We start from the raw sequence: 27,159 nt of genomic DNA on the forward strand, positions 1-27,159 counted from the left end.
AATTGCATTCACTTCCCAAGTTGCATTTTGAATACAAAGTTACTCTAGAATTACGAGGAAACAAAATCCCCTTGAAGCATTGCAGTGGAACTCGGCTGGCAGTGAAATGAAACAGTTTGCCTTCGGGAGAGGGAAGATGCGAAGTGGCGACTCTGCAGCAACAACACAAACAGGAACTTAAATGTTTCAAAGTCCAAGAAAGCGACCAGCTCCGAAGTAAATGACAGGCCTTCCTCGCCCTCTTTTGTTTCGAATATGCCTTTGGACGATGAGCTTCATTTCTCTGTGCTCGACCTGATCTTTATCTGGCTCGGGCTGGTCACTTTCCTCTTTGACCTGGGCACTGATGTCTGGGTGCTGGCCTGTTTCTTCCTGGCAGGCGATTATTTCTGGGGGGGCACCGTGTTGTTCCTCATCATCTTTTGCTCGGTGGTCGTCCAGCTATTCAGCTGGTTCTGGTTAGCCGGGGATCGGGAGCAGCTCCGAGACCGTTCCCATCCCGAGCTTTCTCCTGCCTTGAAGTGCGAGATGGGAGATCGAGTCTTGCGGCTCTTACATGGGCTGCAGCTGGGATTCCTGATCAGGTCAGTGTGGCTGGGGTACGGGGGGATAGAGAGAATCGGTGCTGCCTCAGAGGGAGGGAGAGACAGAGTGAGTAAACGTTTTGAAAAGAAAAGAGAAAACTAAATAAAGGAACAGTGGCTGGGGGCAGAAATAGAAAGTGAATGGACAAAGTAAAGCAGGAGAGGGCCTGGTGGTAAATTGGACCTAGAGGAGAGAATCAGGAACATCGGGTGGGATTCTCCATGCGGCGGAGCTAACGTTTCGAATCTGGAGGACTCTGTCCTGCAGACCAGGTGAAGTTCTGCTTTGACATCCAGACTCGAAAAATTAGCTCCCTTCTCTCTCCATACTACTGTCAGACCTGCATCTGCAGTAATTTGCTTTTAATATCTTGGCGATGCCCCCATTGTCGTGTTGGGTGTTCCGATACACAAACAAACCAACACGGTTGTAGATGGTACAACTCTGTTTTATTATTCTGTACAATAATAACTATTAACTTCTGGCTGTGGTTTGTACTTCACCAGCTAACCTGTGGACCCAGCCCTAGCACTATCTTAGTGAGGCACTCAGCACATGGTCAATGTCTGAGTGGCACGCTGTGAGCTCTGTGCTCTGAGCTATCTCCTGGTAGAATGAGCGGGAACTGTGGTGTTCCCCGTTTTATAGTGCGTGTGCTCTCACTGGTGATTGGCTGTGATGTTGTGTGTGTGTTGGTTGGTCCAACTACCTGTCCATCAGTGTGTGTGTGTGACTGCACCATGATATGTTAATGTGGATATCATGACATCCCCCCTTTTCACAAGAATATGTGCCTACATGGTAATAAATATTGGTGTGTACTGAGTGCATCTGAGTATGTGTGTGCAATATTTACAGCATGTACATGAGGCTAAACTATATACATAGGAAGGTGTCAGGTGCAACATAGCAACGAGGTTGTACCACGAACAAAACAAATGCAACCATCAAATATCGAAAGAGAACTCCTGGAACGACAACAAAGAAACACATTAACCGTATTGCACAACAATGCAGTGAGTCCAATGTTCAAACAGGCTCATAAGTCCAGTCTATTATGTGGGCGACGAATTCGGGTTGACCACCTCAAGGGTGGGTCAGGATCCACCGGCTGAGGAATGGGCCTGACCACGGGCGAGAGAGGAATAGGCAGAGTGGCAGGAAGTTCCATGAAGTCGACATCAGGGACAACAGAAGGGCGTGGCACCGGTGCATGATCACGTAGCGAGTGCGGAAGCAGCCGAAGGGCCCGCCGATTACGCCGGCGAATGGAGCCATCAGGCAGGCGAACCAGGAACGAACGGGGGGCCACGCGGCGGAGAACCTTGGCGGTTGCCGACCAGCCACCCTCCGGTAGGTGTATGCGGACGTTGTCTCCAGGCGCCAGGGCAGGAAGATCAGTTGCCCGAGCGTCATGTGCCACCTTCTGCTGAACACGCTGCTGTCGCATCCTTTGCAGTACTGGAGCGTGGTCGGGTTTAGGAACATGAATGGACGGCACAGTGGTCCTGAGGGTGCGACACATCAACAGCTGGGCTGGCGAGTGGCCTGTGGACAGTGGGGCCGAGCGTTAGGCCAGCAGGGCTAAACAGAAATCCGATCCGGCATCAGCAGCCTTGCAGAGGAGCCGCTTCACGATATGGACGCTTTTTTCCGCCTTGCCATTCGACTGGAGATGCAAAGGGCTGGACGTCACGTGTGTGAAGCGGCAAAAGAAGACCATTCTTGGCTCGCAAAACAGGGCCTGTTGTCGGACATGACGGTGAGCGGAATTCCATGGCGAGCGAAGGTTTCATTACATGCTCTGATGACAGCTGATGATGTCAAGTCGTGCAGGCGTATGACCTCCGGATAATTGGAAAAATAGTCAATTATTATGATGTAGTCCCTGCCGAGTGCATGAAAGAGGTCCACACCCACCTTCGCTCGGGGGGACGTTACCAACTCATGGGGCTGAAGTGTCTCAGGGGGTTGTGCCGGCTGAAACCTTTGGCAGGTGGGGCAGTTGAGCACCATGTTGCCGGTGTCATCGCTGATGCCCAGCCAGTCCACAGCTTCTCGAGCCCTCCGCCTGCACTTTTCAACCCCAAGATGGCCTTCGTGCAATTGTTCGAGGACAAGCATGCTGTGTGGGATCACAATCCGGTCCAACTTTAGGAGGACTCCATCAATGACGGCCAAGTCATCCCGGACATTGTAGAATTGTGGGCAATGCCCCTTGAGTCACCCTTCCGTCATGTGGCACATCACACGTTGTAGAAGGGGGTCAGCCGCAGTCTCACGGCGAATGTGGGCCAGACGTGCATCAGTGACCGGCAGATTGGCCGGTGTGAAGGCTACTTGTGCATCGACCTGACAAACTAACCCCTCCGATTCGGGCGGTGTACTCACTGCTCTTGTCAGGGCATCCGCGATGATGAGGTCCTTTCCTGGGGTGTAGACAAATTGGAAGTCATACCTCCGGAGCTTGAGCAGAATGCGCTGGAGGCGAGGGGTCATCTCGTTGAGGTCCTTCTGGATGATGTCAACCAGGGAGCAATGGTCGGCCTCCACAGCAAACTGCGGAAGACCATACACATAGTTGTGGAATTTGTTGATGCCAGTCAACAAACCCAGGCACTCCTTTTCAATCTGCGCATAGCGCTGTTCTGTGGGGGTCATGGCCCACGAGGCATAGGCGACTGGGGCCCACGATGCAGTGTCGTCCCGTTGCAGGAGTACCGCCCCAATGCCAGACTGGCTGGCATCAGTCGAGATCTTTGTGTCCCGAGTAGTGTCGAAGAAGGCCAATACCGGGGCGGTGGTGAGCTTGATCTTGAGCTCTTCCCATTCCTTCTGGTGTGCGGGCAGCCACTGGAATTCCATTGTCTTCTTGACCAGGTGGCAAAGAGCCGTTGTGTGCGAGGCAAGGTTGGGAATAAACTTCCCCAGGAAGTTGACGATCCCGAGAAAGCGTAGCACTGCCTTCTTGTCTGCCGGCTGCGGCATGGCTGCGATAGCTGCCACTTTGTCGGCATCCAGACGCACCCCTGACCGGGATATGTGGTCCCCCAGAAACTTTAGCTCAGTTTGGCCAAAAGAGCACTTGGCTCGGTTGAGGCGCAGGCCGTGATCTCGTATCCGTGCAAAGACACGCTGGAGACGACTGATGTGCTCCTGTGGTGTGGTGGACCAGATGATGAAGTCATCAACATATACTCGTACACCTTCGATGCCCTCCATCATCTGTTCCATGATGCGATGAAACACCTCGGATGCCGAGATGATACCAAACGGCATCCTATTGTAGCAGTATCTGCCAAAGGGAGTGTTGAAAGTGCACAGCTTCCTGCTGGACTGATCCAGTTGAATCTGCCAAAAACCCTTTGAGGCATCAAGCTTGGTGAAAATTTTAGCTTGGGCCATTTCGCTCGTGATTTCTTCCCGTTTGGGTATGGGGTAGTGTTCCCTCATGATGTTATTGTTCAGGTCTTTCGGGTGGATGCAGATCCGGAGCTCGCCGGAGGGCTTTTTTACGCACACCATGGAACTGACCCATGGCGTTGGCTCCGTGACCCGGGAAAGCACTCCTTGGTCCTACAGGTCCTGCAGCTGCTGCTTGAGGCGGTCCTTGAGTGATGCTGGGACTCTACGAGGTGCGTGAATGACCGGGGTGGCGTCCGGTTTGAACCGTATTCTGTATGTGTAGGGCAGTGTGCCCATGCCCTCGAAAACCTCCTGGTTGTGGGCGAGGAGCGAGTTGAGCTGCGCCCTAAAGTCCTCATCCGGAAAATCGGACGTGCCTTCTGGAGACAGAGTGTGTACCGCTGAATGAGGTGTAGGATCTTGCACGCCTGTGCGCCTAACAGAGAGTCCTTCGAGGATCCAACTATCTCAAAGGACAGTGTGGCTGTGTATGAATTGTGTGCAACCTCGAGCTGGCAGGACCCCATGGCCGGGATAATGTTCCCGTTGTAATCAACCAGCTGACAATGGGATGGCCGGATCGGTGGTTTAACCTTCAAGGTGTGGAAGGCTGACCATGCAATGAGATTGGCGGAGGCACCAGTGTCTAAGTGGAATGTGATTGGTGATCGGTTGACTGTTAGGGTGGCACACCATTCATTGCCTGGATTAATGCTGTGCACTGGCATCGGCTGGTGGGTCCTACTTGGGGACACCCGGTTCCTGTCTTATTACCGCAACGCGGAAGGGTTCCCGGTCGTCGGTATCACCGGTCTGCACGTCATCAGGGTATGACTCGGTGTATGGGGGCTGAATGGCCCGCACGTCCCTGCGAGGCTGGCGGAATTGCGGAGAGTTGGCAGGTTGAGCTGCTCGACAGCAGGCAGCGTAGTGGCCCAACCTGCCACAGCGGAGGCATTGTTGGGTTTTGGCTGGACATTGCCGCTTTAAGTGTGCAGATCAGGACTTACGGGTGCGGCTATGCCGAGGTAGGTCGCATGTTCGGCAGCTCCCGCCAGGAACGGACTTTTGGGCTCTCCAGAGGGGCCCCAACGGCAATTGTTCGACGGCTTCCAGTGTGGGAAGGTGACAGCAAGGTCTCCACGACATTATATGGATTGGACCAGGAGTGGAGCGGTTAAAAAAGTGATCCTGGGGCAGCGAAAAGTGCGAGGGAGGAAAAGCAAGATGGCGGCGGGTGGAGACCAAGCAGCGTGGGCGCAGTGGTCGCAGGAGCAGCAGGAGTTTCTTAAACGCTGCTTTGAGGAGCTGAAGACAGAAATGCTGGCGCCAATGAAGGCGGCGATTGAGAAGCTTGTGGAGACCCAGAAGGCCCAAGGGGCGGCGATCCGGGAGGTGCGTCAAAAAGCCTCGGAGAATGAGGACGAGATCTTGGGCCTGGCAGTGAAGGTGGAGGTGCTGCACAAGAGGTGGGCGGAAAAATTCGAGGACCTGAAGAATAGGTCGAGGAGGAAGAATCTTCGGATTCTGGGTCTCCCTGCAGGAGTGGAGGGGCCCGATGCCGGGGCATATATAAGCATGATGCTCAATTCGCTGATGGGCGCGGGAGCTTTCCCGAGGCCCCTGGAGCTGGATGGGGCTCATCGGGTCCTGGCAAGGAGACCCAAAGCCAACGAGCCGCCAAGGGCTGTAGTGGTGAGGTTCCACCGCTTTATGGACAGAGAGTGTGTCCTGAGATGGGCCAAAATGGAGCGGAGCAGCAGGTGGGAGAACACAGAGATCTGAATTTACCAGGACTGGAGTGCGGAGGTGGCTAAGAAGAGGGCTGGTTTTAACCGGGCTAAGGCGGTGCTCCATCGGAAGGGGGTGAAGTTCGGGATGCTGCAGCCAGCACGATTGTGGGTCACGTTCCAAGATCGGCACCACTATTTTGAAAAGCCCGAGGAGGCATGGAACTTTATACGGACTGAAAAGTTGGACTCAATTTGAGGATTGGTCGTGGGGGGATGTTTACTGTGTTTGGGGAATGTTCTCAGGGTTTGAGTGCTGGGTGGGGATGGGTGAATGGATTTGATGTGGGGGCTGTGGGAGAGTGTGGGCGTCGGTGTTGGAGGGGCAGGGCCCCACGGAGGAAGAGGGGGAGTGGAGGCGCGGGGATGGGGAGTTGGAGTAAGGCCGCAAAAAGGAGCTGCGCCAGAGGGGGCGGGGCTGGCTCAGGAAAGCGCGGGCTTTTTCCCGCGGTAGGGAAGGAAAGAGGGTGGTGCTGGAGACGACCGCACGCTGACTGCCAAGGGATGGGGGGATTGTCACACTGGGGGGTCGATGGAATGGTGGGAGGGGCCGGGGTCAGCAGGAGTCAGCTGACTTATGGGAGTGTCATGGGGGGAGCAAAATGGCTAGATGTGGATCTAGCAGGGGGAGGGGGGAGGGGGGGAACAGGGTTGCTGCTGCATTGGCCAAAAGGGACCCAGAAGTAGGAGAGGTGGTCGGGGAGGGGATCCGCCTGGGGGACTCGAGGGTGCGGGAGGCGCGGGCACGTGGCTGGCCTAGAAAAGGAGATGGCTAGTCGGCAGGGGGGGGGGTGAGTAGCCCCCCAATCCGGCTGATAACTTGGAATGTGAGGGGCCTGAACGGGCGGGTCAAGAGGGCCCGGGTGTTCGCGCACTTAAAGGGACTGAAGGCAGACGTGGTTATGCTCCAGGAGACACATCTGAAGATGGCAGATCAGGTTAGGCTGAGAAAGGGATGGGTAGGGCAGGTCTTTCATTCAGGGCTGGATGCGAAGAACAGAGGAGTCGCAATACTGGTGGGGAAGCGGGTGTCGTTTGAGGCAATGAATATTGTAGTGGATAATGGAGGTCGATACGTGATGGTGAGCGGTAGGTTGCAGGGGGTGCGGGTGATACTGGTGAACGTATATGCCCCGAATTGGGATGATGCCGGATTTATGAAACGCATGCTGGGTCGGATTCCGGATCTGGAGGTAGGAAGCTTGATAATTGGGGGGGGGGGACTTCAACACGGTGCTGCACCCAGCACTGGACCGCTCTAGGTCCAGGACGGGTAAGAGGCCGGCTGCGGCCAAGGTGCTCAGGGGGTTTATGGACCAGATGGGGGGAGTGGATCCATGGAGGTTTGTCAGGCCGCTGGCCAGGGAATTTTCCTTCTTTTCCCACGTCCATAAAGCCTACTCCCGGATAGATTTTTTCATTTTGAGTAGGGCGCTAATCCCGAAAGTGGAGGGAACGGAATATTCGGCCATAGCCATCTCGGACCCCGCCCCGCATTGGGTGGAGCTGGAGTTGGGGGAGGAGAGGGACCAGCGCCCGCTGTGGTGCTTGATGTGGGACTATTGGCGAATGAGGTGGTATGCGGGCCGGTGCGCGGGTGCATTGAAAGATATTTGGAGGCCAACGACAACGGGGCAGTGCTGGTGGGGATAGTCTGGGAGGCGCTGAAGGCGGTGGTCAGGGGAGAGCTAATCCCCATTAGGGCCCACAATGAGAAGAGAGAGGGGAGGGGGAGGTTGGTGGGGGAGATTTTAAGGGTGGATAGGAAGTATGCAGAGGCGCCCGAGGAGGGGCTACTCAGGGAGCGACGGAACCTCCAGACAGAGTTCGACCTGTTGACCACAAGGAAAGCAGAGTCACAGTGGAGAAAAGCGCAGGGGGCAATGTATGAGTATGAGGAGAAGGCGAGTCGGATGCTGGCACACCAGCTGCGTAAGAGGGAGGCAGCGAGGGAGATTGGTGGAGTTAAGGGTAGAGGGAGGAATACGGGACGGAGTGCTGTAAGAATAAACAAGGTATTTAGGGACTTCTATGGGGATCTGTACAGATCTGAGCCCCCAGCGGGGGAGGAGGGGATGCGACAATTCTTAGATCAGCTGAGGTTCCCGAGGGTGGAGGAGGAGGAGGTGGCTGGTTTGGGGGCGCCGATTGGGCTGGAGGAGCTGGTTAAAGAATTTGGGCGCATGCAGGCGGGGAAGGCACCGGGCCCGTATGGGTTCCCGGTTGAATTATACAGGAAATACGGGGACCTGCTGGGCCCGTTGCTAGTGAGGACCTTCAATAAGGCGAGGGAGGGGGGGGACCTTGCCCCCGACAATGTCTAGGACGCTGATTTCTTTGATCCTGAAGCGGGACAAGGATCCACTGCAATGTGGGTCGTATAGACCGATCTCGCTCCTCAATGTTGATGCTAAGTTGCTGGCAAAGGTGCTGGCTACGAGAATTGAGGACTGTGTCCCGGGGGTGATTCATGAGGACCAGACGGGATTTGTGAAGGGTAGGCAATTAAATACAAATCTGCGGAGGCTCCTCAATGTGATTATGATGCCCCTGGTGGAGGGGAAGCGGAGGTAGTGGGAGCTATGGACGCGGAGAAGGCCTTTGACCGTGTGGAGTGGGAGTATCTTTGGGAAGTGTTGCGGAGGTTTGGGTTCGGGAAGGGGTTCATCAGCTGGGTCAGGCTGCTATATAAGGTCCTGGTGGCTAGTGTGGCTACGAATCGGCGGAGGTCGGAGTACTTTCGGCTGTACCGGGGGACGAGGCACGGGTGCCCCTTGTCCCCCTTGTTGTTTGCACTGGCAATTGAGCCTCTGGCCATGGCACTAACGGAGTCCAGGAAATGGAGGGGACTTGTCCGGGGGGGGGGAGAGGAACACCGGGTGTCATTGTATGCTGACGACCTGTTGCTGTATGTGGCAGATCCAGTGGAGGGGATGGCAGAGGTCATGCGGATCCTAAGCTCTTTGTGGTGCATTCAGGGGACCGGGGTAGGGGGATAGACGAGCTACCGCTGAAGAGAGCGGAAAGGAGCTTTCGGTACCTGGGGATCCAAGTAGCTCGGGGTTGGGGGGCCCTGCACAAGCTCAATTTGACGCGGTTGGTGGAGCAGATGGAGGAGGATTTTACAAGATGGGATATGCTGCCGCTCTCACTAGCGGGTAGGGTGCAGTCGGTCAAAATGACTGGCCTCCCGGGGTTTCTCTTTGTGTTCCAGTGCCTTCCCATTATGATCCCCAAGGCCTTTTTCAAACGGGTAAGTAGGAGCATCATGGGTTTTGTGTGGGCGAATAAGACCCCGAGGGTGAAGAGAGTGTTTCTGGAGCGTAGCAGGGACAGGGGGGGGGCTGGCGCTGCCGAATTTGTGCGGCTATTATTGGGCAGCCAATGTGGCGATGATCCGTAAGTGGGTAATGGAGGGAGAGGGGGCGGTGTGGAAGAGGTTAGAGATGGCGTCCTGTGTGGGCACGAGCCTGAGGGCGCTGGCGACGGCACCGCTGCCGCTCTCGCAGACAAGGTATACCACGAGTCCGGTGGCGGCGGCGACGTTGAAGATCTGGGGGCAATGGAGGCGACACAGGGGCGAGGTGGGAGCCTCGGTTTGGTCCCCGATTCGGGAGAATCATCGGTTTGTCCCGGGAAGGATGGACGGGGGGTTTCGGAGCTGGCATCGGGTAGGGATTAGAAGAATGGGGGACCTGTTCATCGATGGGACGTTTGCGAGCCTAGGGGCGCTGGAGGAGAAGTTTGGGTTACCCCCGGGAAACGCTTTCATGTACATGCAAGTGAGGGCGTTTGTGAGGCGGCAGGTGAGAGAATTCCCGCTGCTCCCGGTACAGGGGATTCAGGACAGGGTGATTTCGGGCGTATGGGTTGGAAAAGGCAAAGTTTCGGCGATTTACCAGGAGCTGAAGGAAGAGGAGGAGGCCTCGGTGGAGGAGTTAAAGGGTAAGTGGGAGGAGGAGCTGGGGGAGGAGATAGATGAGGGTCGGTGGGCTGATGCCCTGAGTAGGGTTAATTCTTCCTCCTCTTGCGCCAGGCTCAGCCTAATACAGTTCAAAGTTACTCACAGAGCGCATATGACAGGGGCGAGGTTGAGTAGGTTCTTTGAGGTGGAGGACAGATGTGGGAGGTGCTCGGGAAGCCCGGCAAATCACGTCCATATGTTCTGGTCGTGCCCGGCACTGGATGGGTTTTGGAGGGGTTTTGCGAGGACTATGTCCAAGGTGGTGAAAGCCCGGGTCAAGCCGAGCTGGGGGTTGACATTATTTGGGGTAACGGACGAGCCGGGAGTGCAGGAGGCGAAAGAGGCCGGTATTCTGGCCTTTGCGTCCCTGGTAGCCCGGCGGAGGATTTTGCTATTATGGAAGGATGCAAAGCCCCCTAGTGTGGAAGCTTGGATCAATGACATGGCAGGGTTCATCAAGCTGGAGAGGATAAAGTTTGCCTTGCGAGGGTCTGTGCAGGAGCTCCTCAGGCGGTGGCAACCGTTCCTAGAATATCTAGCGGAGCGTTAGGAGGAGGTCAGTAGCAGCAGCAGCCCAGGGGCGGGGGGGGGGGGGCCAAGGGAAGGGGGGTTTCTTTTGGAGGGGCGTTTGGGTGGGTTGTGGGGGGGGGGGCTTCCCTATTGGTGCTTTTAAATGTCATATGGGGGGGTTATTGTATATGGGGGAAATCTAATGTATAATTTGTGTATAATTTTTGATTGTTGTGTTCTTGTTTCTTTCTTTTTGTTGGGGGGGGGGGTTTGTTGAAAATCTGTTGGAAAATTTGAATAAATATATATTTTTAAAAAAAGTGTGCAGATCCACAGTTGTCGCATGTCGTGACGTCATGGCGTTCGGTGCGCCACCACGCATGCGCGGTGCGGTCCTGCGTAGAGCGCGCCTGCGCATCACGTCCCTCTGCGTCGACGTCCCCTCTTCTGGCGCGTACAAGCGCGGGAGGCCTCGGAAAGCACGCCAAATGGCCGCCCTCGTCCGGGCCGCGGGCCGGGAGGAATTCGATCGAGTGGACCCGCTCGGGCTCGTAGGACCCCAGCCGTGCCGATTCGACCGCCTGGAATTGGGAGTACCGGCTGGTCGCGTTTTCGTGGAGGACGCAGGTCTCGATGGTGGTGGCAAGGGTGAGGCGCTTTATTTTGAGGAGCTGCTGGCGTAGGGTGTCCGAGGTGACCCCAAAAACTATCTGATCCCGTATCATGGAGTCGGAGGTGGCCTCATAGCCGCAGGACTGCGCGAGGATAAGGAGGTGTGTTAGATAAGATTGAAAAGGCTCATCCTTACCCTGCAGGCGCTGTTGGAAGAGGTACCTCTCGAAGCTCTCATTAACTTCCACGCTGAAGTGTTCCTCAAATTTTAGAAGGACCGTCTTGTACTTCATTTTGTCCTCGCCTTCCGCGAATGCCAGGGAGTTGTAGATGTGGATGGCGTGTTGCCCCGCCGTGGAGAGGAGGGCGGCGATCTTCCTGGTGTCCGATGCATTCGCCCTGTCTGTGGCTTCTAGCAAGAGCTGGAAGCGCTGTTTAAACAGCTTCCAGTTGACGCCGAGATGTCCAGCGATTTGGAGCGGCTGAGGCAGGCTGATGGTGTCCATGGCGCAGGATGGCGGATCTCTGAAGAGGTGCAGGTAGGCCTCACAGTCGCTGGCAAGTTTCCAATCCTGGTATCAGGTCGTGTTGGGTGTTCCGATACACAAACGAACCAACACAGTTGTAGATGGTACAACTCTGTTTTATTATTCTGTACAATAATAACTATTAACTTCTGGCTGTGGTTCGTACTTTACCAGCTAACCTGTGGACCCAGCCCTAGCACTATCTTAGTGAGGCACTCAGCACAAGGTGTATGTCTGAGTGGCACGCTGTGAGCTCTGTGCTCTGAGCTATCTCCGGGTAGAATGAGCGGGAACTGTGGTGTTCCCTGTTTTATAGTGCGTGTGCTCTCACTGGTGATTGGCTGTGATGTTGTGTGTGTGTGTTGGTTGGTTCATCTACCTGTCCATCAGTGTGTGTGTGTGATTGCACCATGATATGTTAATGTGGATATCATGACACCCATTATTTTTGTTACATTGTGTCTCGTAAATATAGTTCCAAAATTTAAATGGAGTCTGTATCTTCACTAATCTTTGTTTCCTTCTGACTGTGATCCTCCCCATCCCAATCATTCCCTCTCATCATTGTCATATGTCTCTCCATTCCCCCTTTCACTACTATTACAACAGTTTTAAGCCAGTTCCTATTAGCTTCACAATGTAAATAATCACTGAACAAATGGAAACTATTGATACAGATGTTTAGTAATGCATTCAAACATTTATTATCTTTAAACAAATTTGTACTGACTACGGAGTTTGAAATTAGAAACAGAAAATGCTGAAAAAACTCGATAGGTCTTGTAGCATCTATGGAAAAAGAAACAGTTAACGTTTGAAGTCCATATGATTCTTCTTTGGGCGTTTTACTAGTTTAAATTATCATCTCCTGGTCCTAATCTCCTTGGCTACTTCAAAACTAATATTCTATTTGCTTAACTGTACCATTTGATACTTTACCGTCACCACCAGTTGTTCTGAAGGATTTAACTTTTGGCAGTCAGCGATGGGGACTTCAGCAGTGCCCCAAAAACAGGCTCTGCTCTCTCTAACCTGAACTCTCAGGCGTAGCTCAGTTGTTGGCACTCTTGCCTCGAGTCAGAGGCTATACTTTCAAATCCCATTTCAGAGACTGAGTATAGGAAGTCTAGGTTGACATTCCAGTGGAGTACAGAAAGAATACCAAAAACAAAACCACTGAAATAGATTGGATAGTTGTTATCCCATTGCTATTTGTGGAGCTCGCAATGCACAGATTAGCTGCGGGGTTCTCCTTCATTGCAACAATGATTACAATTCAAAAACTGCTTTCTCGATGACACTTCCAAATCCTGTTATCATGCAAGGAACAGCCATAAGGGTGATCCCAACTTGTGAAAGGTTTGAGGACTTGTTCATTGTTTGCATTCCTCGGCCTTAAAAAGTGGGTACAGCAGATATTTAACAGCACCATAAAGTTAAAGCCAGAAGACAACATTAACTTAAAATTTTAAATTCTGATCCTTGTTTACAATTTCCTCCACACACTCATCGCTCCCTATCTTTTTAAAATTTTAAAAATAAATTTAAGAGTACCCAATTATTTTTTTTCTAATTAAGCGACAGTTTAGCATGGCCAATCCACCTCCTCTGATCCATCTACATCTTTGGGTTGTGGGGTGAAACCCACGCAGACACAGGGAGAATGTGCAAACTCCACACGGACAGTGACCCAGGATCGGGATTCGAATCCGGGTCCTCAGCGCCGTAGGCAGCAGTGCTAACCACTGTGCCGCCCCCACAACTATCTTTTTAACCTCTTCAAACCACACAGCCCTCTGAGATAGATGTCTGTGCTCCTCTAATTTTGGCCTCTTTTGCCTCCCAGATTTTAATGGCTGCACAGTGTAGCCGAGCCCTTTGTTGCCTTGGCTTTAAGCTCTGGCATTCCTACCCTACAGCTCTCTACTTCACTTTCCTCCTTTAAAGACATGCCTTAAAACAAATTATTTGACCAAGCTCTTGAACATCTGATCTGATATCTCCTTTATCTGGCACGGGGTCATATTTTGTTTTGTAATGCTCCTGTGAAGCGCAATGAGATGTTACGGGTGCTATATAAGTTATTGTTGTTGTTAACTAATTCTTCACACAAAGCATGATCAATATCTGGAACAGGTTTTTGGGTATAGGTGAATTTATGGGAATCGTTTAATAGTCGGGTACTGCAATGAGGAACTGTAAATTTTGAGATTGATGAGTGATGATGGGCTGAATAATCTTCCTCATGCAAATCAACCTTCAGGTCCACAAAAAAGGTGCAAGATACACCAGATTTGTTACCTTATTAATTGTACTTCGTTCCATCAGGTATGCAACAGCACTAGAGTTGGGGTATCGAGCGTACAAAGAAAGGAACACTGTGGACCTGCAGTATACCATTTACCTGGTCAGCGATATCAGCATGTTACGACTCTTTGAGATCATTTTCGAAAGTGCTCCTCAACTCATACTGATGCTGTACATCATTCAGCTGAGGAACCAGGTGGAACTTCACCAGTGTAAGTGCTAACTACTGCCTCCAGCTTCATCCAGTCACCTTCATATGAACCAAAAACCATAAAAGAAGAGCAGAGATTAAAGTAGTGACATACAAAACGAAGAACAAGTTGATTACTTTTAAAAATAGATTTTAAATGTTTCTAAATAGCAGTTTAATATAATTGCACCTTTTAAAACCAGTTTGATCCAGTAAGTATAATTTGCATGGCTATTCTCGGAAGCCAAAAGAGTAAGCTGTGCAGATAGAAAGCTTTCATGAACCAGTTTGCCTCATCGGGAACTACATTCAAATGCGAGGGGCAGGGATAAATGGTATTCATACCACAAACTCCAAAAGCAGCTTTAGGTGGGAAGAAGACTGACATCTCAATACTTTGGGGCTGGGGCATCATGGTGATGTAGTGGTTAGCACTGCTGCCTCAGGGCACCGAGGACCCGGGTTCAATCCCAGCCCCGGATCACTGTCTGTGTGGAGTTTGCACATTCTCCCCATGTCGGCAACCCAAAGATGTGCTGGGTAGGTGGATTGGCCACGCTAAATTGCCCCTTAATTGGAAAAAAGAATTGGGTACCCAAAAAACTCAATACTTTGGAGCTAACCGTTTGAGGAGGGCCATCGGATTCTGTTTGAGCCTCATGTTTGTGAGTACAAGTTGTACAGAAAGACCCTAGTGAGATCAGAAAGGGAGGAATTTCTCTGATTTTGATGGCCAATAAATGACATTAGAATTGATACAATTGGCAAAGTACACTTTGGAATTCTAATTTTCCTCTGCAGGCACTGTTTTAATATTTTTGTGATGACATCTCAGTGATAAGTTCACTTTAGTTAGGCGACGCTAGTTAATTGTAAATTCTGTTTCATTGTATTTCAATATTTCACCTGTGGTGTTTTTGTTCTCATTTTGCATTCAGCTTTCTTTGATGGATTTTATTCTATTTTTCTGTCCCTAATTGGATTTCGTACAAACTCTCCTCTCATTTGTCATTGGCTCATCAATGCAGTGCATTGGCCCCCCCACAACATATTTCTATTCTTCCACAGGATGTGGGAGTTCAGGCTAGGCCAGCATTTATTGCTCATCCCTAATTGCTCCAGAGAAGGTGGTGGTGAGCCGCCTTCTTGAAACTGAGTGGCATTCTAGGTGACAGAATCAACCATATTGCCCTGGAGTCTCATATAGACCGGACTGGTTAAGGATGACAGATTTCCTCCCTCAAAGGACTTTAGTGAACCAGATGAGTTTACGCAACAACCCAGTAGTCATGGTGGGATTTTAATTCATGATCCAGATAATTAGAAGAAGCCTCTAGATACCAATTCAGTAATGAAACAAATATGTTACTCACCTTGATTGGATTTCTAATCAACACCCACTATGGTTGATGCCAGTTTAGCAGGATGGAGGAATTCAAGAATTTATGGTTAAATGGAAAGGCCACTCTTTATGGATTTCACTTGGTACCACTGACTAATACAGGTGTGAGAATGAAATTCCAATTAAAGGAAGCACATGGTAAATTTAAATTTGCAACGGCCTCTTGCATCAAAACCACTTCTTTTTTTCTTCTAAATTTAGAGTACCCAATTCATTTTTCCAATTAAGGGGCAATTTAGCGTGCCCAATCTACCTATCTGCACATCTTTATGTTTTGGGGGTGAGACCCACGCAGTCACAGGGAGAATGTGCAAATTCTACACAGACAGTGACCCGGGGCCTTGGCGCAGTGATGCAGCAGTGCTAAACACTACACCACCATAACGCTCTTCAGAACCACTTCTGACAGCAGTTGTTCAACATACATTTGCTCCCACATATAAAAAATAATCCTTCGCTGTTCAGACCAATCTATTAAAAAAAGGAACAAGTTATTTTTCCTTGAGAACTGTATCACTGAGGTATTCGCACAATTTAGTAACTATTTAAAAAGTTGACCCTTTTTCCTCACTCCGCCACTTTGCAAAATCATTTATTCCGAGGCCAATATTATTGTGAATTAGTTTCAGGGAGCCCTGTCCTTCACATACTGACTCTTCTTCAGATGGAATCCAGAAACATTACAGGAGCCAGATTTTAACTCCCTCACAATCCTTCCTCTGAGCCATAGTTAAAATCGGGCCATGTGGGTTAACAGGCTATTTAGAGTAGGAGGCACCATTCCATGCCACATAACCACTTTCTAAGAAGTGTCACTAGATGATGACCCCTTGGCTAATTTCTTTTTTTTTTAAATATATTTCTTCAAATTTTCAACGATCTTCAACAAAACACTCCAACCAGAAAAAAAAAAGAATAAAGCACAAAACAAGCAAAAATTATACATGAGATTTCCAACAAAGTACAATAACCCCCATTTAACAAATAAACACGCCAGTAAGGAAAACGCCCCACTCTATCATAAACAAAACAGAAAAACCAAACCCCCCCCCCCCCCCCGGATTGCTGCTGCTGTTGACCTCCACCTAACGTTCCGCGAGAAAGTCCAGGAACGGTTGCCACAAGGCAAACTTTATCCTTTCCAGCTTGATGAACCCTGCCAGATCGTTAATCCAAGCTTCCACGCTTGGGGGCTTCGCATCCCTCCACTTTAGTAGGATCCTCCGCCGGGCTACCAGGGACGCAAAGGCCAGAACACTGGCCTCTTTCGGCTCCTGCACTCCCGGCTCGTCCGCTACCCCAAATAATGCCAATCCCCAGCTCGGCTTGACCCGGGTGTTCATCACTTTGGACATAGTCCTCGCAAAGCCCCTCCAGAACCCCTCCAATGCCGGGCATGTCCAGAACATGTGGATGTGATTTGCTGGGCTCCCTGAGCACCTCACACACCTGTCCTCCACCCCTCCACCTCGCCCCTGTCATATGCGCCCTATGGACAACTTTGAACTGTATTAAGCTGAGCCTGGCGCAAGAGGAGGAAGAATTAACCCTACTCAGGGCATCAGCCCAAAGGTCTTCATCCAGCTCCTCCCCCAGCTCCTCCTCCCACTTACCCTTTAACTCCTCCACCGAGGCCTCCTCCGCCTCCTGCAGTTCCTGATAGATCGCTGAGACCTTGCCTTCTCCGACCCATTAACCCAAAATCACCCTGTCCTGAATCCTTCATGCTGGAAGCAGCGAAAATTCCCTCACATGCCGTCTCCCAAACGCCCTCACTTGCATGTACCTAAAAGCATTCCCGGGAGGTAACCCAAATTTCTCCTCTAGCGCCCCATGGCTCGCAAAAGTCCCATCGATGAATAGGTCCCCCATTCTTTTAATCCCAGCCCGCTGCCAGCTCAGAAACCCCCCATCCATCCTACCCTTAACGAACCTGTGGTTCTCTCGTATTGGGGACCAGACCGAGGCCAAGGCTTTTTTTAAATGAGAGACTCTGAAGGGGAGAGCTAATTTCCATTAGGCCCCAATATGTCGCCTCCACTGCCCCCAGATCTTCAGAGTCACTGCCACCACCGGACTGGTGGTGTACTTTGTCGGCGGAAGCGGCAACGGTGCCGTCACCAGCGCCCCCAGACTCGTACCCACACAAGACGCCACCTCTAGCCTCTTCCACACCTCCCCCTCTCCCTCCATTACCCACTTACGGATCATCGCCACATTAGCTGCCCAATAATAGCTACATAGATTCGGCAGCGCCAGCCGCCCCCTGTTCCCGCTACGCTCCAAAAACACCCTCTTCACCCTCGGGGTCTTATTTGCCCATACAAATCCCATAATACTCCTGCTTACTCATTTAAAAATAGCCTTGGCGATTTGAATGGGCAGGCACTGGAACACAAACAAGAACTTCGGGAGGACCGTCATCTTGACTGACTGCACCCTACCCGCCAGGGAGAGTGGCAGCATATCCCATCTCTTGAAGTCCTCCTCTATCTGTTCCAACAACCGTGTCAAATTGAGCTTGTGCAGGGCCCCCCAGCTCCTAGCTATCTGGATCCCCAGGTATCGGAAGCTCCTCTCCGTCCTCTTCAGCGGTAGCTCGTCTGTCCCCCTTCCCTGGTCCCCCGCATGCACCAAAGAGCTCACACTTCCCCACGTTGAGCTTATAGCCCGAGAAGTCCCCAAACTCCCTAAGGATCGGCATAACCCCCGCCATCCCCTCCACTGGGTCTGCAACATATAACAACAGGTCATCAGCATATAACGACACCTGGTGTTCCTCCCCCACCCCCCCCCCCCCCCCCCCCCCCAGACCAATCCCCTCCAGTTCCTAGACTCCCTCAGTGCCATGGCCAGCAGCTCAATTGCCAGTGCAAACAACAAGGGGGATAAGGGACACCCCTGTCTCGTCCCGCGGTACAACCTAAAGTACTCCGACCTCCGCTGGTTCGTAGCCACACTCGCCACTGGGGCCCTATATAACAGCCTGACCCATCTTATGAACCCTTCCCCGAACCCAAATCTCCCAAGCACTTCCCAGAGATACTCCCACTCCCCCCGATCAAAGGCCTTCTCCGCGTCCATAGCCGCCACTACCTCCACTTCCCCCTCCACCGAGGGCATCATGATCACATTTAAGAGCCACCGCACATTCGTGTTTAACTGCCTGCCCTTCACAAACCCCGTCTGGTCCTCATGGATCACCCCCGGGACACAGTCCTCAATCCTCGTAGCCAGCACCTTCGCCAACAACTTAGCGTCTACATTGAGGAGCGAAATCGGCCTATACGATCCACATTGCAATGGATCCCACTTCAAAATCAACGAGATCAGCACCCGGGACATGGTCGGGGGCAGAGTCCCCTCCTCCCTCGCCTCATTAAAAGTTCTCACCAGCAATGGGCCCTGCAGGTCCACATACTTTCTGTAAAATTCAACCGGGAACCCGTGCGGTACTGGGGCCTTCCCCGCCTGCATGCTCCCCAATCCTTTAACCAGCTCCTCCAGCCCAATCGGCGCCCCCAAACAAGCCACCTGCTCCTCCCCCACCCTCGGGAACCTCAGTTGGTCCAAGAATCGCCACATCCCCCCCCCCCCTCCGGGGGCTCAGACCTGTACAGATCGCCATAGAAGTCACTAAATACCTCGCTTATTCGCACCGCACTCCGCACCGTATTCCCCCCTCTATCTCTAATTCCACCAATCTCCCTCGTCGCCTCCCTCTTACGAAGCTGATGTGCCAGCATCCGGCTCGTCTTCTCCCCTTACTCATATACTGCCCCCTGCATTTTCCTCCACTGCGCCTCTGCTTTTCCCGTGGTCAATAGATCAAATTACATTTGGAGGTTTCGTCGCTCCCTAAGCAGCCCCTCCTCGGGGGCCTCTGCATAGCTCCTGTCCACCCTTAATATCTCCCCCACCAATCTCTCCCTCCTCTCTCTCTTCTCCCTATGGGGCCTAATGGAAATTAGCTCTCCCCTTCAGAGTCTCCCAGACTACCCCCACCTGCACCTCCCCATTGTCGTTGGCCTCCATGCATCTTTGAATACACTCCCGCATACCTCCTCATCTGCCAACAGTCCCACATCGAGGCGCCACAACGGGCGCTGGTCCCCCCCCCCCCCACCCCACCGCCAACACCAGCTCCACCCAATGCGGGGCGTGATCCGAGATGGCTACAGCCGAATATTCCGTTCCCTCCACTTTCGGGATTAGTGCCCTACTCATTATAAAGAAATCTATCCGGGAATAGGCTTTATGGACGTGAGAGAAAAAATAAAATTCTCTGGCCACCGGCCTGGAAAACCTCCACGGATCCAGTCCCCCCATCTGGTCCATAAACCCCCTGAGCACCTTGGCCACAGCTGGCCACTTACTCGTCCTGGACCTGGAAAGGTCCAGTGTTGGGTCCAGGACCGTGTTGAAGTCCCCCCGCCACGCCCCCCCCCCCCCCCCCCCCCCCCCCCCCCCCCCCCCCCCCATTATCAAGCTCCCTGCCTCCAGATCCGGGATCCGACCCAACATACGTCCGGCATCATCCCAGTTCGGGGCATATACGTTCACCAGTATCACCCGCGTCCCCTGCAACCTACCACTCACCATCACGTATCGACCTCCATTATCCGCCACAATATTCATCGCCTCAAACGACACCCGCTTCCCCACCAGTATCGCAACCCCTCTGTTCTTCGCATCCAGCCCTGAATGAAAGACCTGCGCTACCCATCCCTTTCTCAGCCTGACCTGATCTGCCACCTTCAAGTGTGTCTCCTGGAGCATGACCATGTCTACCTTCAGTCCCTTTAAGTGCGCGAACACCCGGGCCCTCTTGACCGGCCCATTCAGGCCCCTCACATTCCATGTTATCAGCCGGATCAGGGGGCTACTCGCCCCCCCCCTCCCGCGCCGACTAGCCATCCCCTTTTTTAGGCCAACCACGTGCCCGCGCCTCCAGTCCCCCAAGCAGCGGACCCCCACCCCGACTCCCTCTTCTACCTTCAACTCCCCTCTGGCCAATACAGCAGCAACCCAGTTCCCCCCCCCCCCCCCCAAGCCATATCACCGTCCAGCCATTTTGCTCCCTCCATTACACTCACGTAAGTCAGCTGACTCCTGCTGACCCCGGCCACTCCCGCCATTCCAACAACTCCCCAGTGTGTGAATCCCCCCACCTCCCCCCTGTCGATCAATGTGCGCTCTCCTCCAGCACCACCCTTCCCCCCCAGGCCCCGCCCCTCCCCAGCACGGGAAAATGCCCGCGCTTTCCATCTGAGCTGGCCCTGCCCCCTATGGGTAAGCTCCTTTTTGTGCGACCTCGCCCCAGCTCCCCAACCCCAGGCTTCCAACCCCCCCCCTTCATCAGCGGGGACCTGCCCCTACAGTACCGGCGCCCACACTCTCACACAGCCCCCACATCATATCCACTCACCCCTTCCCATTTCCCCGCTTCTCAACCTGAAACCAGAAGAAGAACACCCCCAAAATACAGTGAACACCGCCCCCCCCCCCACAACAAACCCTAAGTTCGAGTCCAGCTTGTCAGTCTGAATAAAGGTCCACACCTCATCTGGCGTCTCAAAATAGTAGTGACGGTCCTGAAACGTGACCCACAATCGCGCTGGCTGCAGCATTCCAAACTTCACCCCCTTCCGATGGAGAACCGCCTTGGCCTCCTCCGCCCTCCAGTCCTGGTAGACATGGATCTCCGTATTCTCCCACCTGCTGCTCCGTTCTTTCTTCGCCCATCTCAGGATGCACTCTGTCCATAAAGCGGTGGAACCTCACCACTACACCCCTTGGCGGCTCGTTGGCTTTAAGTCTCCTCGCCAGGACTCGATGAGCCCCATCCAGTTCCAGGGGCCTCGGGAAATCTCCCACGCCCATCAGCGTGTTGAGCATTGTAACTACATATGCCCCAGCGTCGGACGCCTCCACTCCTTCAGGGAGACCCAGAATCTGAAGATCCTTCCTCCTCGACCTGTTCTCCAGGTCCTCAAACTTCTCCTGCCACTTCTTGTGTAGCGCCTCGTGCGCCTCCACCTTCACCGCCAGGCCCAAAATCTCGTCCTCGTTCTCTGAGGCCTTCTGCTGCACCTCTCGAATCGCCGCCCCTTGGGCCTTCTGGGTCCCCACCAGCTTTTCGATCGACGCCTTCGTTGGCGCCAGCATTTCTGCCCTCAGCTCTGCAAAGCAGTTTTTAAGGAACTCTTGCTGCTCCCGCGACCACTGTGCCCACGCTGCTTGATCTCCACCCGCCGCCATCTTGCTTTTCCTCCCCCGCTCTCTTCGCTGCTCCAAAACCACTTTTTTGGTCGCTCCACTCCATACAGTGCTGGGGGAACCTTACTATCGCCTTCCCACACTGGGAACCATTGTACAGGGGCCGCTGGGGCTCCTCAAAAGGGCCCAAAAGTCCGTTCTTGGCGGGAGCTGCCGAACGTGCGACCTAACTAGGCATAGCCGCAACCGGAAGTCATTTGGCTAATTTCAACTCCCAAAACATTTTACAACAAACGGAGAAGGGAATGTTAGGTGAAAAATAACAGATATGCCGGAGTTGATGGAGGGGTGGGGGGAATGATGTTGTGGCACTCCATAACTTAATTCTTGTTTGATTTGAAAGGGAAGTTGTTTTATATAACTGAATGATATTTGTAACTTTGAGAACTGCACAGCAGGTTAAGGAGTGATGAAATGGTACCCAAAGATGGCTTCCTTCATTGAAGCCACACAATAGCAGATTCCTTGTGCACAATATTGTATCGTAATTGCCAAGTATTTTATAAACTAAAAAACTATTACTATTGAAATGCTATTAATCCCTTAAAGGGGAATCAGAGTATGGCAGTTTTCCACCCAAAACATCATATTCTCTGTGCCATTAAATAAAATGTTTAAACAATCATGATCAACTTTCTCATGTATTGTCCTCTCGCTATTCCGCTTTTCAGATTTCTCCATTGTGGCTTGTTTCCTCTCCATTGCCTGGGCTCATCTGGACTTTCAAAAGTCCCTGCGCAGATCTCTTCGTAACAAAATGCATCTTGGATTTATGTCTGCGGTGTCTTATTTCGTGTTTAACCTGCTGTTCATCTGTCCTAGGATCTTCAGCATAGCCTTGTTTGCATCCATATTCAAATTCTATGTACTCTTGCACTTTGCTCTTATTTGGCTCTCCATGTTTATTTGGGCATGGCGACAAGGTACAGACTTCATGAACAGCTGCCCTGAAGAGGTCTTCTACAGGGGTACAGTGGCAGTCATCTTGTATTTCACCTGGCTTAATATTGCGGAAGGAAAAACAAGCATCAGACAGATTATCTATCACTCATTCATGGCAGTGGATTGCGGGATTTTAGTTGGATTTTGGTGGCTCTATAAAGATCCAGTTTTAACTACCTCCTACATGCTCCCACTTGTTATTGCTATATCATCATCATATCTTCTTGGCGTGATTGTAAAGTGCATTTACTACAAGTATCTTCATCCTACTGTCACAACAGAATACTCGCTAACTGATGAAACAGACAGTCTACAAGAGGATGGGTTCCGATCAACCTGCGAGAGCAGACCTTTGATAAATGAGAGAATGAAAATCCTCGCCAATTCTTTTTGCTCTCCAAAACCCGAGGGAAACAAACGCCACTCAAATATAGAGGAAACTCAAATCTAAATCTCCAAAATTCCGCTGAATGTCAACTTATGCAAAGCTTTTTTTCTGTGCCATGAAACTATTTGCTGTATTTATTTCAGATCAAAATGCACCAGGAGGATATAGATCAGTTGGAATGTGTGCATCAGGAGTACTTCTTCAATTACTTTTGTTCCAACGTTCTCGTCTCCTGTCATTGTCAGGTGACACAATGAGTGACAACAAATTTATTTGCTTAAAATCAGCATCAATGAATGGAGATGCCAATCCTGAGTATTAAGGGAACCTCCTCCGATGATCACCCATAGAAATTACAATACAGAAATTGGGTCAAACCGCATAAGCAGTAATTCTAACCCCATATGCTTGTCCCAATTTCCATCTCTCTTTACTTTCTTTTCATTTAACTGTCTATCCCATTCTTAAATGTTGACACGATCTCTGCTTCAACCACGAATTCTGGTTGTACTTTTCATTAAAAAGATATTTATGAACCTTTGGAACACAAATTTCTTACACCCTTTGTCCAAAGTTTCTTACATTTAATCCTAAATCTGTGTCCCCGCATTCACTTTTTAAAAAAATGTATTTTATTACAAACAGGTCTAAAAAAGAACAGTAACATACACAAAAACACCTCCAATAACCTACAGTTTATACAATTTTCCCCATTTTACACCCTCCCCTCCCCCCGCGATGAACAATTCCTCAAACTTTGTCATGAATAGCCCCCACCGTGCCTCAAAGCGCTCTTTCGACACGTTCAACTCAAATCTGATCTTTTCCAACCGGAGAAGATCTTTTCCGACCGTCATACAGTCCCCACCCCCCAGCCAGGTCACCACCCCCGGTGGCATATCCACCCATTAATTCAACAAGATCCTCCACTGGGCAATTAGAGAGGTGAAGGCCACAACATCATTCCCCCCACTCCTCCATCAACCCCAGCATATCTGATACCCCAAAGATCACCACCATTGGGTCCAGCCTGAACTCCACTACAATTTTGGACAACGTCCCAAACACCTTTCCTGCTTCTCACAGCCCCAGAACATGTGCACATGATTCGCTGGCTCCCACTCGCACTTCTCACACTTGTCAGCCACCCCATGAAAAAATCCACTCATCCTTGCCCGAGTCATATGCACCCTGTGCACGACCTTGAACTGAATCAAGTTCATCTACACGCAGCAGGTTACGTTCACCCTGCCCATCGCCTCATACCACAGACCCCAATCTATTCCCCCCCAACTCCTCAAATTTGCACTTGATCCTCATCTCTTGCGCCCCCCCCCGCTCCCCAACCCACCCATATATATCCCTAATCCTACCCTCTCCCGACATGTCCGAAACCAACAATTGCTCCAGCGGGGTATAGCCCGGCAATCTGGGAAACGGCCTCCATTCCTTTCTTGCGAAGTCCCGCACCTGCATATACCTAAATTTACTTCCCCTCTGCAACTCAAATCTCCCCCGCAGCTGGTTCAAACCCACAAACTGCCCTTCCAGATACAAATCTCCCACCCTCTCCAGACCTGCCCCCCCACCCCCCCCCTCCACCTCCTGTACATCCCAATAATCTCCTCTCAATTCTCAATTTTCTCCCAGTGATCTCTTATAAAGTCATTTGCCTCTTCTGACATTTCAAAATAATACTTCCAGCCTTCATATGCGACTCACAGTTTCGCCAGGTGCAACTCCCCAAACCGAATTTTCTTTCGGTGCAATACCGCCTTGGCCCTGTTGAATTCTGCACGCCTCTTCGTCAGCTCCGCCCTGATATCTTCATAGAATCATAGAATCATAGAAGTTTACAGCATGGAAACAGGCCCTTCGGCCCAACCAGTCCATGCCGCCCAGTTTTTACCATTAAGCTAGTCCCAGTTGCCCGCAATAGAATCATAGAAGTTTTAGCCATGTTAGTATGGTGCGTACCACCGTGCCCAACCAGGTCCACCAGGCTACACAATGACCCCGGTTGGCATTGTGGACTCTGCCCCTATCCCCGTACCCCTGGCCCCGTCAGTGCCTGCCACCATGGGGGCCTCTGGCTCTGGCACCCCTCCCTACTGCCAGGAGAATCATTGGCTGGTGCTGCCCATGCCAGCAGTACGCTCTGCAGCTCCTGTCCGGTGTCCCCCTTTAGGGGCTACTGTGGGTGTTGCCCTTGGGTGGGCTGTGTGATGCCCCACCAGTGGGTGGCAGTCACTTTGGGGGGGATTCGAATGGCAGAAGGGTGGGGTACAGGGGATGGTGGGGTGGGAGCAGCCATACGGCTGGTGTTACTCTGCAGAACCAAGGCCAAGATGGGTGGTCAGTTGGCTGTTCAGAAAGATAGCTGCCTTGCAGGCCGCAGTAATGGCGGTCCATGCCTGGACACTGTCTCGTTCCCGTGGGGGGTCACCCTGGCCCGATGCCCTCCCCTCCCCCCCCAAATCCCTGGCAGGGCCCCCTATCCTTCCAGCCAGCCGGCGAGTATCCAGCCCGGCAACCCACGGTTGCGCCTCTTCGTGTCCTACCTCTCCCTCATCAGCCAAGGTGCCTAGTTCTTAATTTTTAAAGCACAAGCGAATGTCGGGAATTCTCCCCAGAGGAGACGGAGAATTGCGGAGGCCTCAGAGAACACCGGGGCAGGCCCACTAATGATATGCAAAGGGCCTTTACTGTGCGGCGGGAATTCCAGAGCTTCGAGCTTAGACACATGAAGGTACAGGCACCAATCGTGGGTTGAAGGATGCTTGGAGTACTCTGAGGGACAGAATTGGAGGAAAGCAAAGTCTCAGAGTGTTGTGAGGTTTGTGGAAGAAGTCCTGTTGCTAACTTGTGAATTCTTGCTTTGATTTTTGTAATTGTAATTCTAAGAGGCTATATATCTTCAAGCCATGCACTTCCACAAGTTTGTCAGAAGGACACACGTTCTGGTGAAAAGAGACATTTGTACAGATTGGTAAAAGAAAAAATCTAACTCCGAATTTCTAAACAACGGTAGAATTATCATAAGATCAAGCAGGCCATTTTACTGAACACTTTAGACACTTAAGTGCTGGAAAGGTGGAAAAGGTAGGGTCTGAATCTGCAATGCTCTTTTATTGTGTGTTTAGCATAAGCTGCTTTTGTGATATCACTTTAAAAGAGAATAATCTAATAATTAAGTATCTAGGATGTAAACCATGTAACCAGCATTCAGTTCAGAGGAGCTTTCAGTTTATCTGGCAGCATGTGATGTGAAAGAATTGCACTGTATTTTCCTGTTAACAATAGCTATTGAATCTTTATAGTAAAACTCTCTGCTGTGCAATTCTGAACTTCATCTTCAAATAAACTGAAACTATATTTAGTTTACCAGTCATATATAAGACTGATAAGTTTGTATTAAACAAACAGAAATACAACAGCTGCCATTTTGTTAGTTGTCGCACTCTTGCCTGTGACCCGGGAGGTTTTGGGTTCAAGTCTCACTCCAGGCTTTGATTACGACAATCTAGGCAGCAGCTCCACTGCAGTATTGTAGGAGTACTGCACTGATCGCGGCGCTGTCTCTCAGATGAGGGGCAGGATTTTCTGCGCCCCTCACGGCATGGTTCGCGACGGCAGAGGCTGCCCACCATTAGCCGCCAGCAGGATCTTCTGGTCCAGCTGCTGTCCATGGGGTTTCCTGTTGTATGCGCACCCCCTCCTCCCCCCCACCACCGCTGCCAGGAAACCTGCGGCAGGGGGCTCACTGACAGCGGGACCGCTAGCGGAAACGGCTGAAAAATTCCACCTGAGCTGTTGAACTGAAGCTCCGTCAGGTGGATATGAAGCATCCCTCGGCACTATTTTGAAAAATAGGTGGCGCATTATCCCTGGTGTTCTGGTGAATGTTTATCTCTCAACCAATATCACAAAAAGGAACAGATTACTTGGCCATTATCCCATTGCTGTTTGTGGGAAACTTGCTCTGCTCAAATTGACTGCCATGTTTCTTACATTTGACTACACTTCAAACGTCTTTCATTGGGTGCAAAGTGCTTTGGGATGTTCAGTGGTCATGGAAGATGCTCTTTCTTTATTCTAGATAAAGGAATTGAAGCCAGAATCAGTAACAGCCATTCAGGGGGTTGTTGAGGGGCCGTTTGACAGATAAATTGCCTGCTAACACTTAATAAAGAGACTGGACACTATTTTGGTGGATAATACTTGATTTACTGAACCCTCCTAGCAGTGACTATCTGAT

General features: G+C 51.4%; 1 protein-coding gene across 1 annotated transcript; it reads left to right on the forward strand.

Annotated features, from left to right (window-relative positions):
* LOC140413089 (XK-related protein 8-like) lies at positions 1-27,106 on the forward strand. Its single transcript, XM_072500875.1, has 3 exons — positions 1-584; positions 13,722-13,912; positions 22,243-27,106. Exons 1-3 carry the CDS (start codon positions 256-258, stop codon positions 22,962-22,964), a joined length of 1,242 nt encoding a protein of 413 aa, XP_072356976.1. The 5' UTR covers positions 1-255; the 3' UTR covers positions 22,965-27,106.
* The last annotated feature ends 53 nt before the right edge of the window (positions 27,107-27,159 follow it).

The sequence above is a fragment of the Scyliorhinus torazame genome, chromosome 1, assembly GCF_047496885.1.
Source record: "Scyliorhinus torazame isolate Kashiwa2021f chromosome 1, sScyTor2.1, whole genome shotgun sequence".
Lineage (NCBI taxonomy): Eukaryota > Metazoa > Chordata > Chondrichthyes > Carcharhiniformes > Scyliorhinidae > Scyliorhinus > Scyliorhinus torazame.

What these genes read in the sequence shown, in the direction of transcription:
- LOC140413089 (XM_072500875.1), top strand. Translation starts at nt 256, where the DNA reads ATGCCTTTGGACGATGAGCTTCATTTCTCTGTGCTCGACCTGATCTTT. An exon ending in CAGCTGGGATTCCTGATCAG is followed by an intron (nt 585 to 13,721) that starts GTCAGTGTGGCT and finishes TCGTTCCATCAG; the next exon opens with GTATGCAACAGCACTAGAGT. An exon ending in CCAGGTGGAACTTCACCAGT is followed by an intron (nt 13,913 to 22,242) that starts GTAAGTGCTAAC and finishes TCCGCTTTTCAG; the next exon opens with ATTTCTCCATTGTGGCTTGT.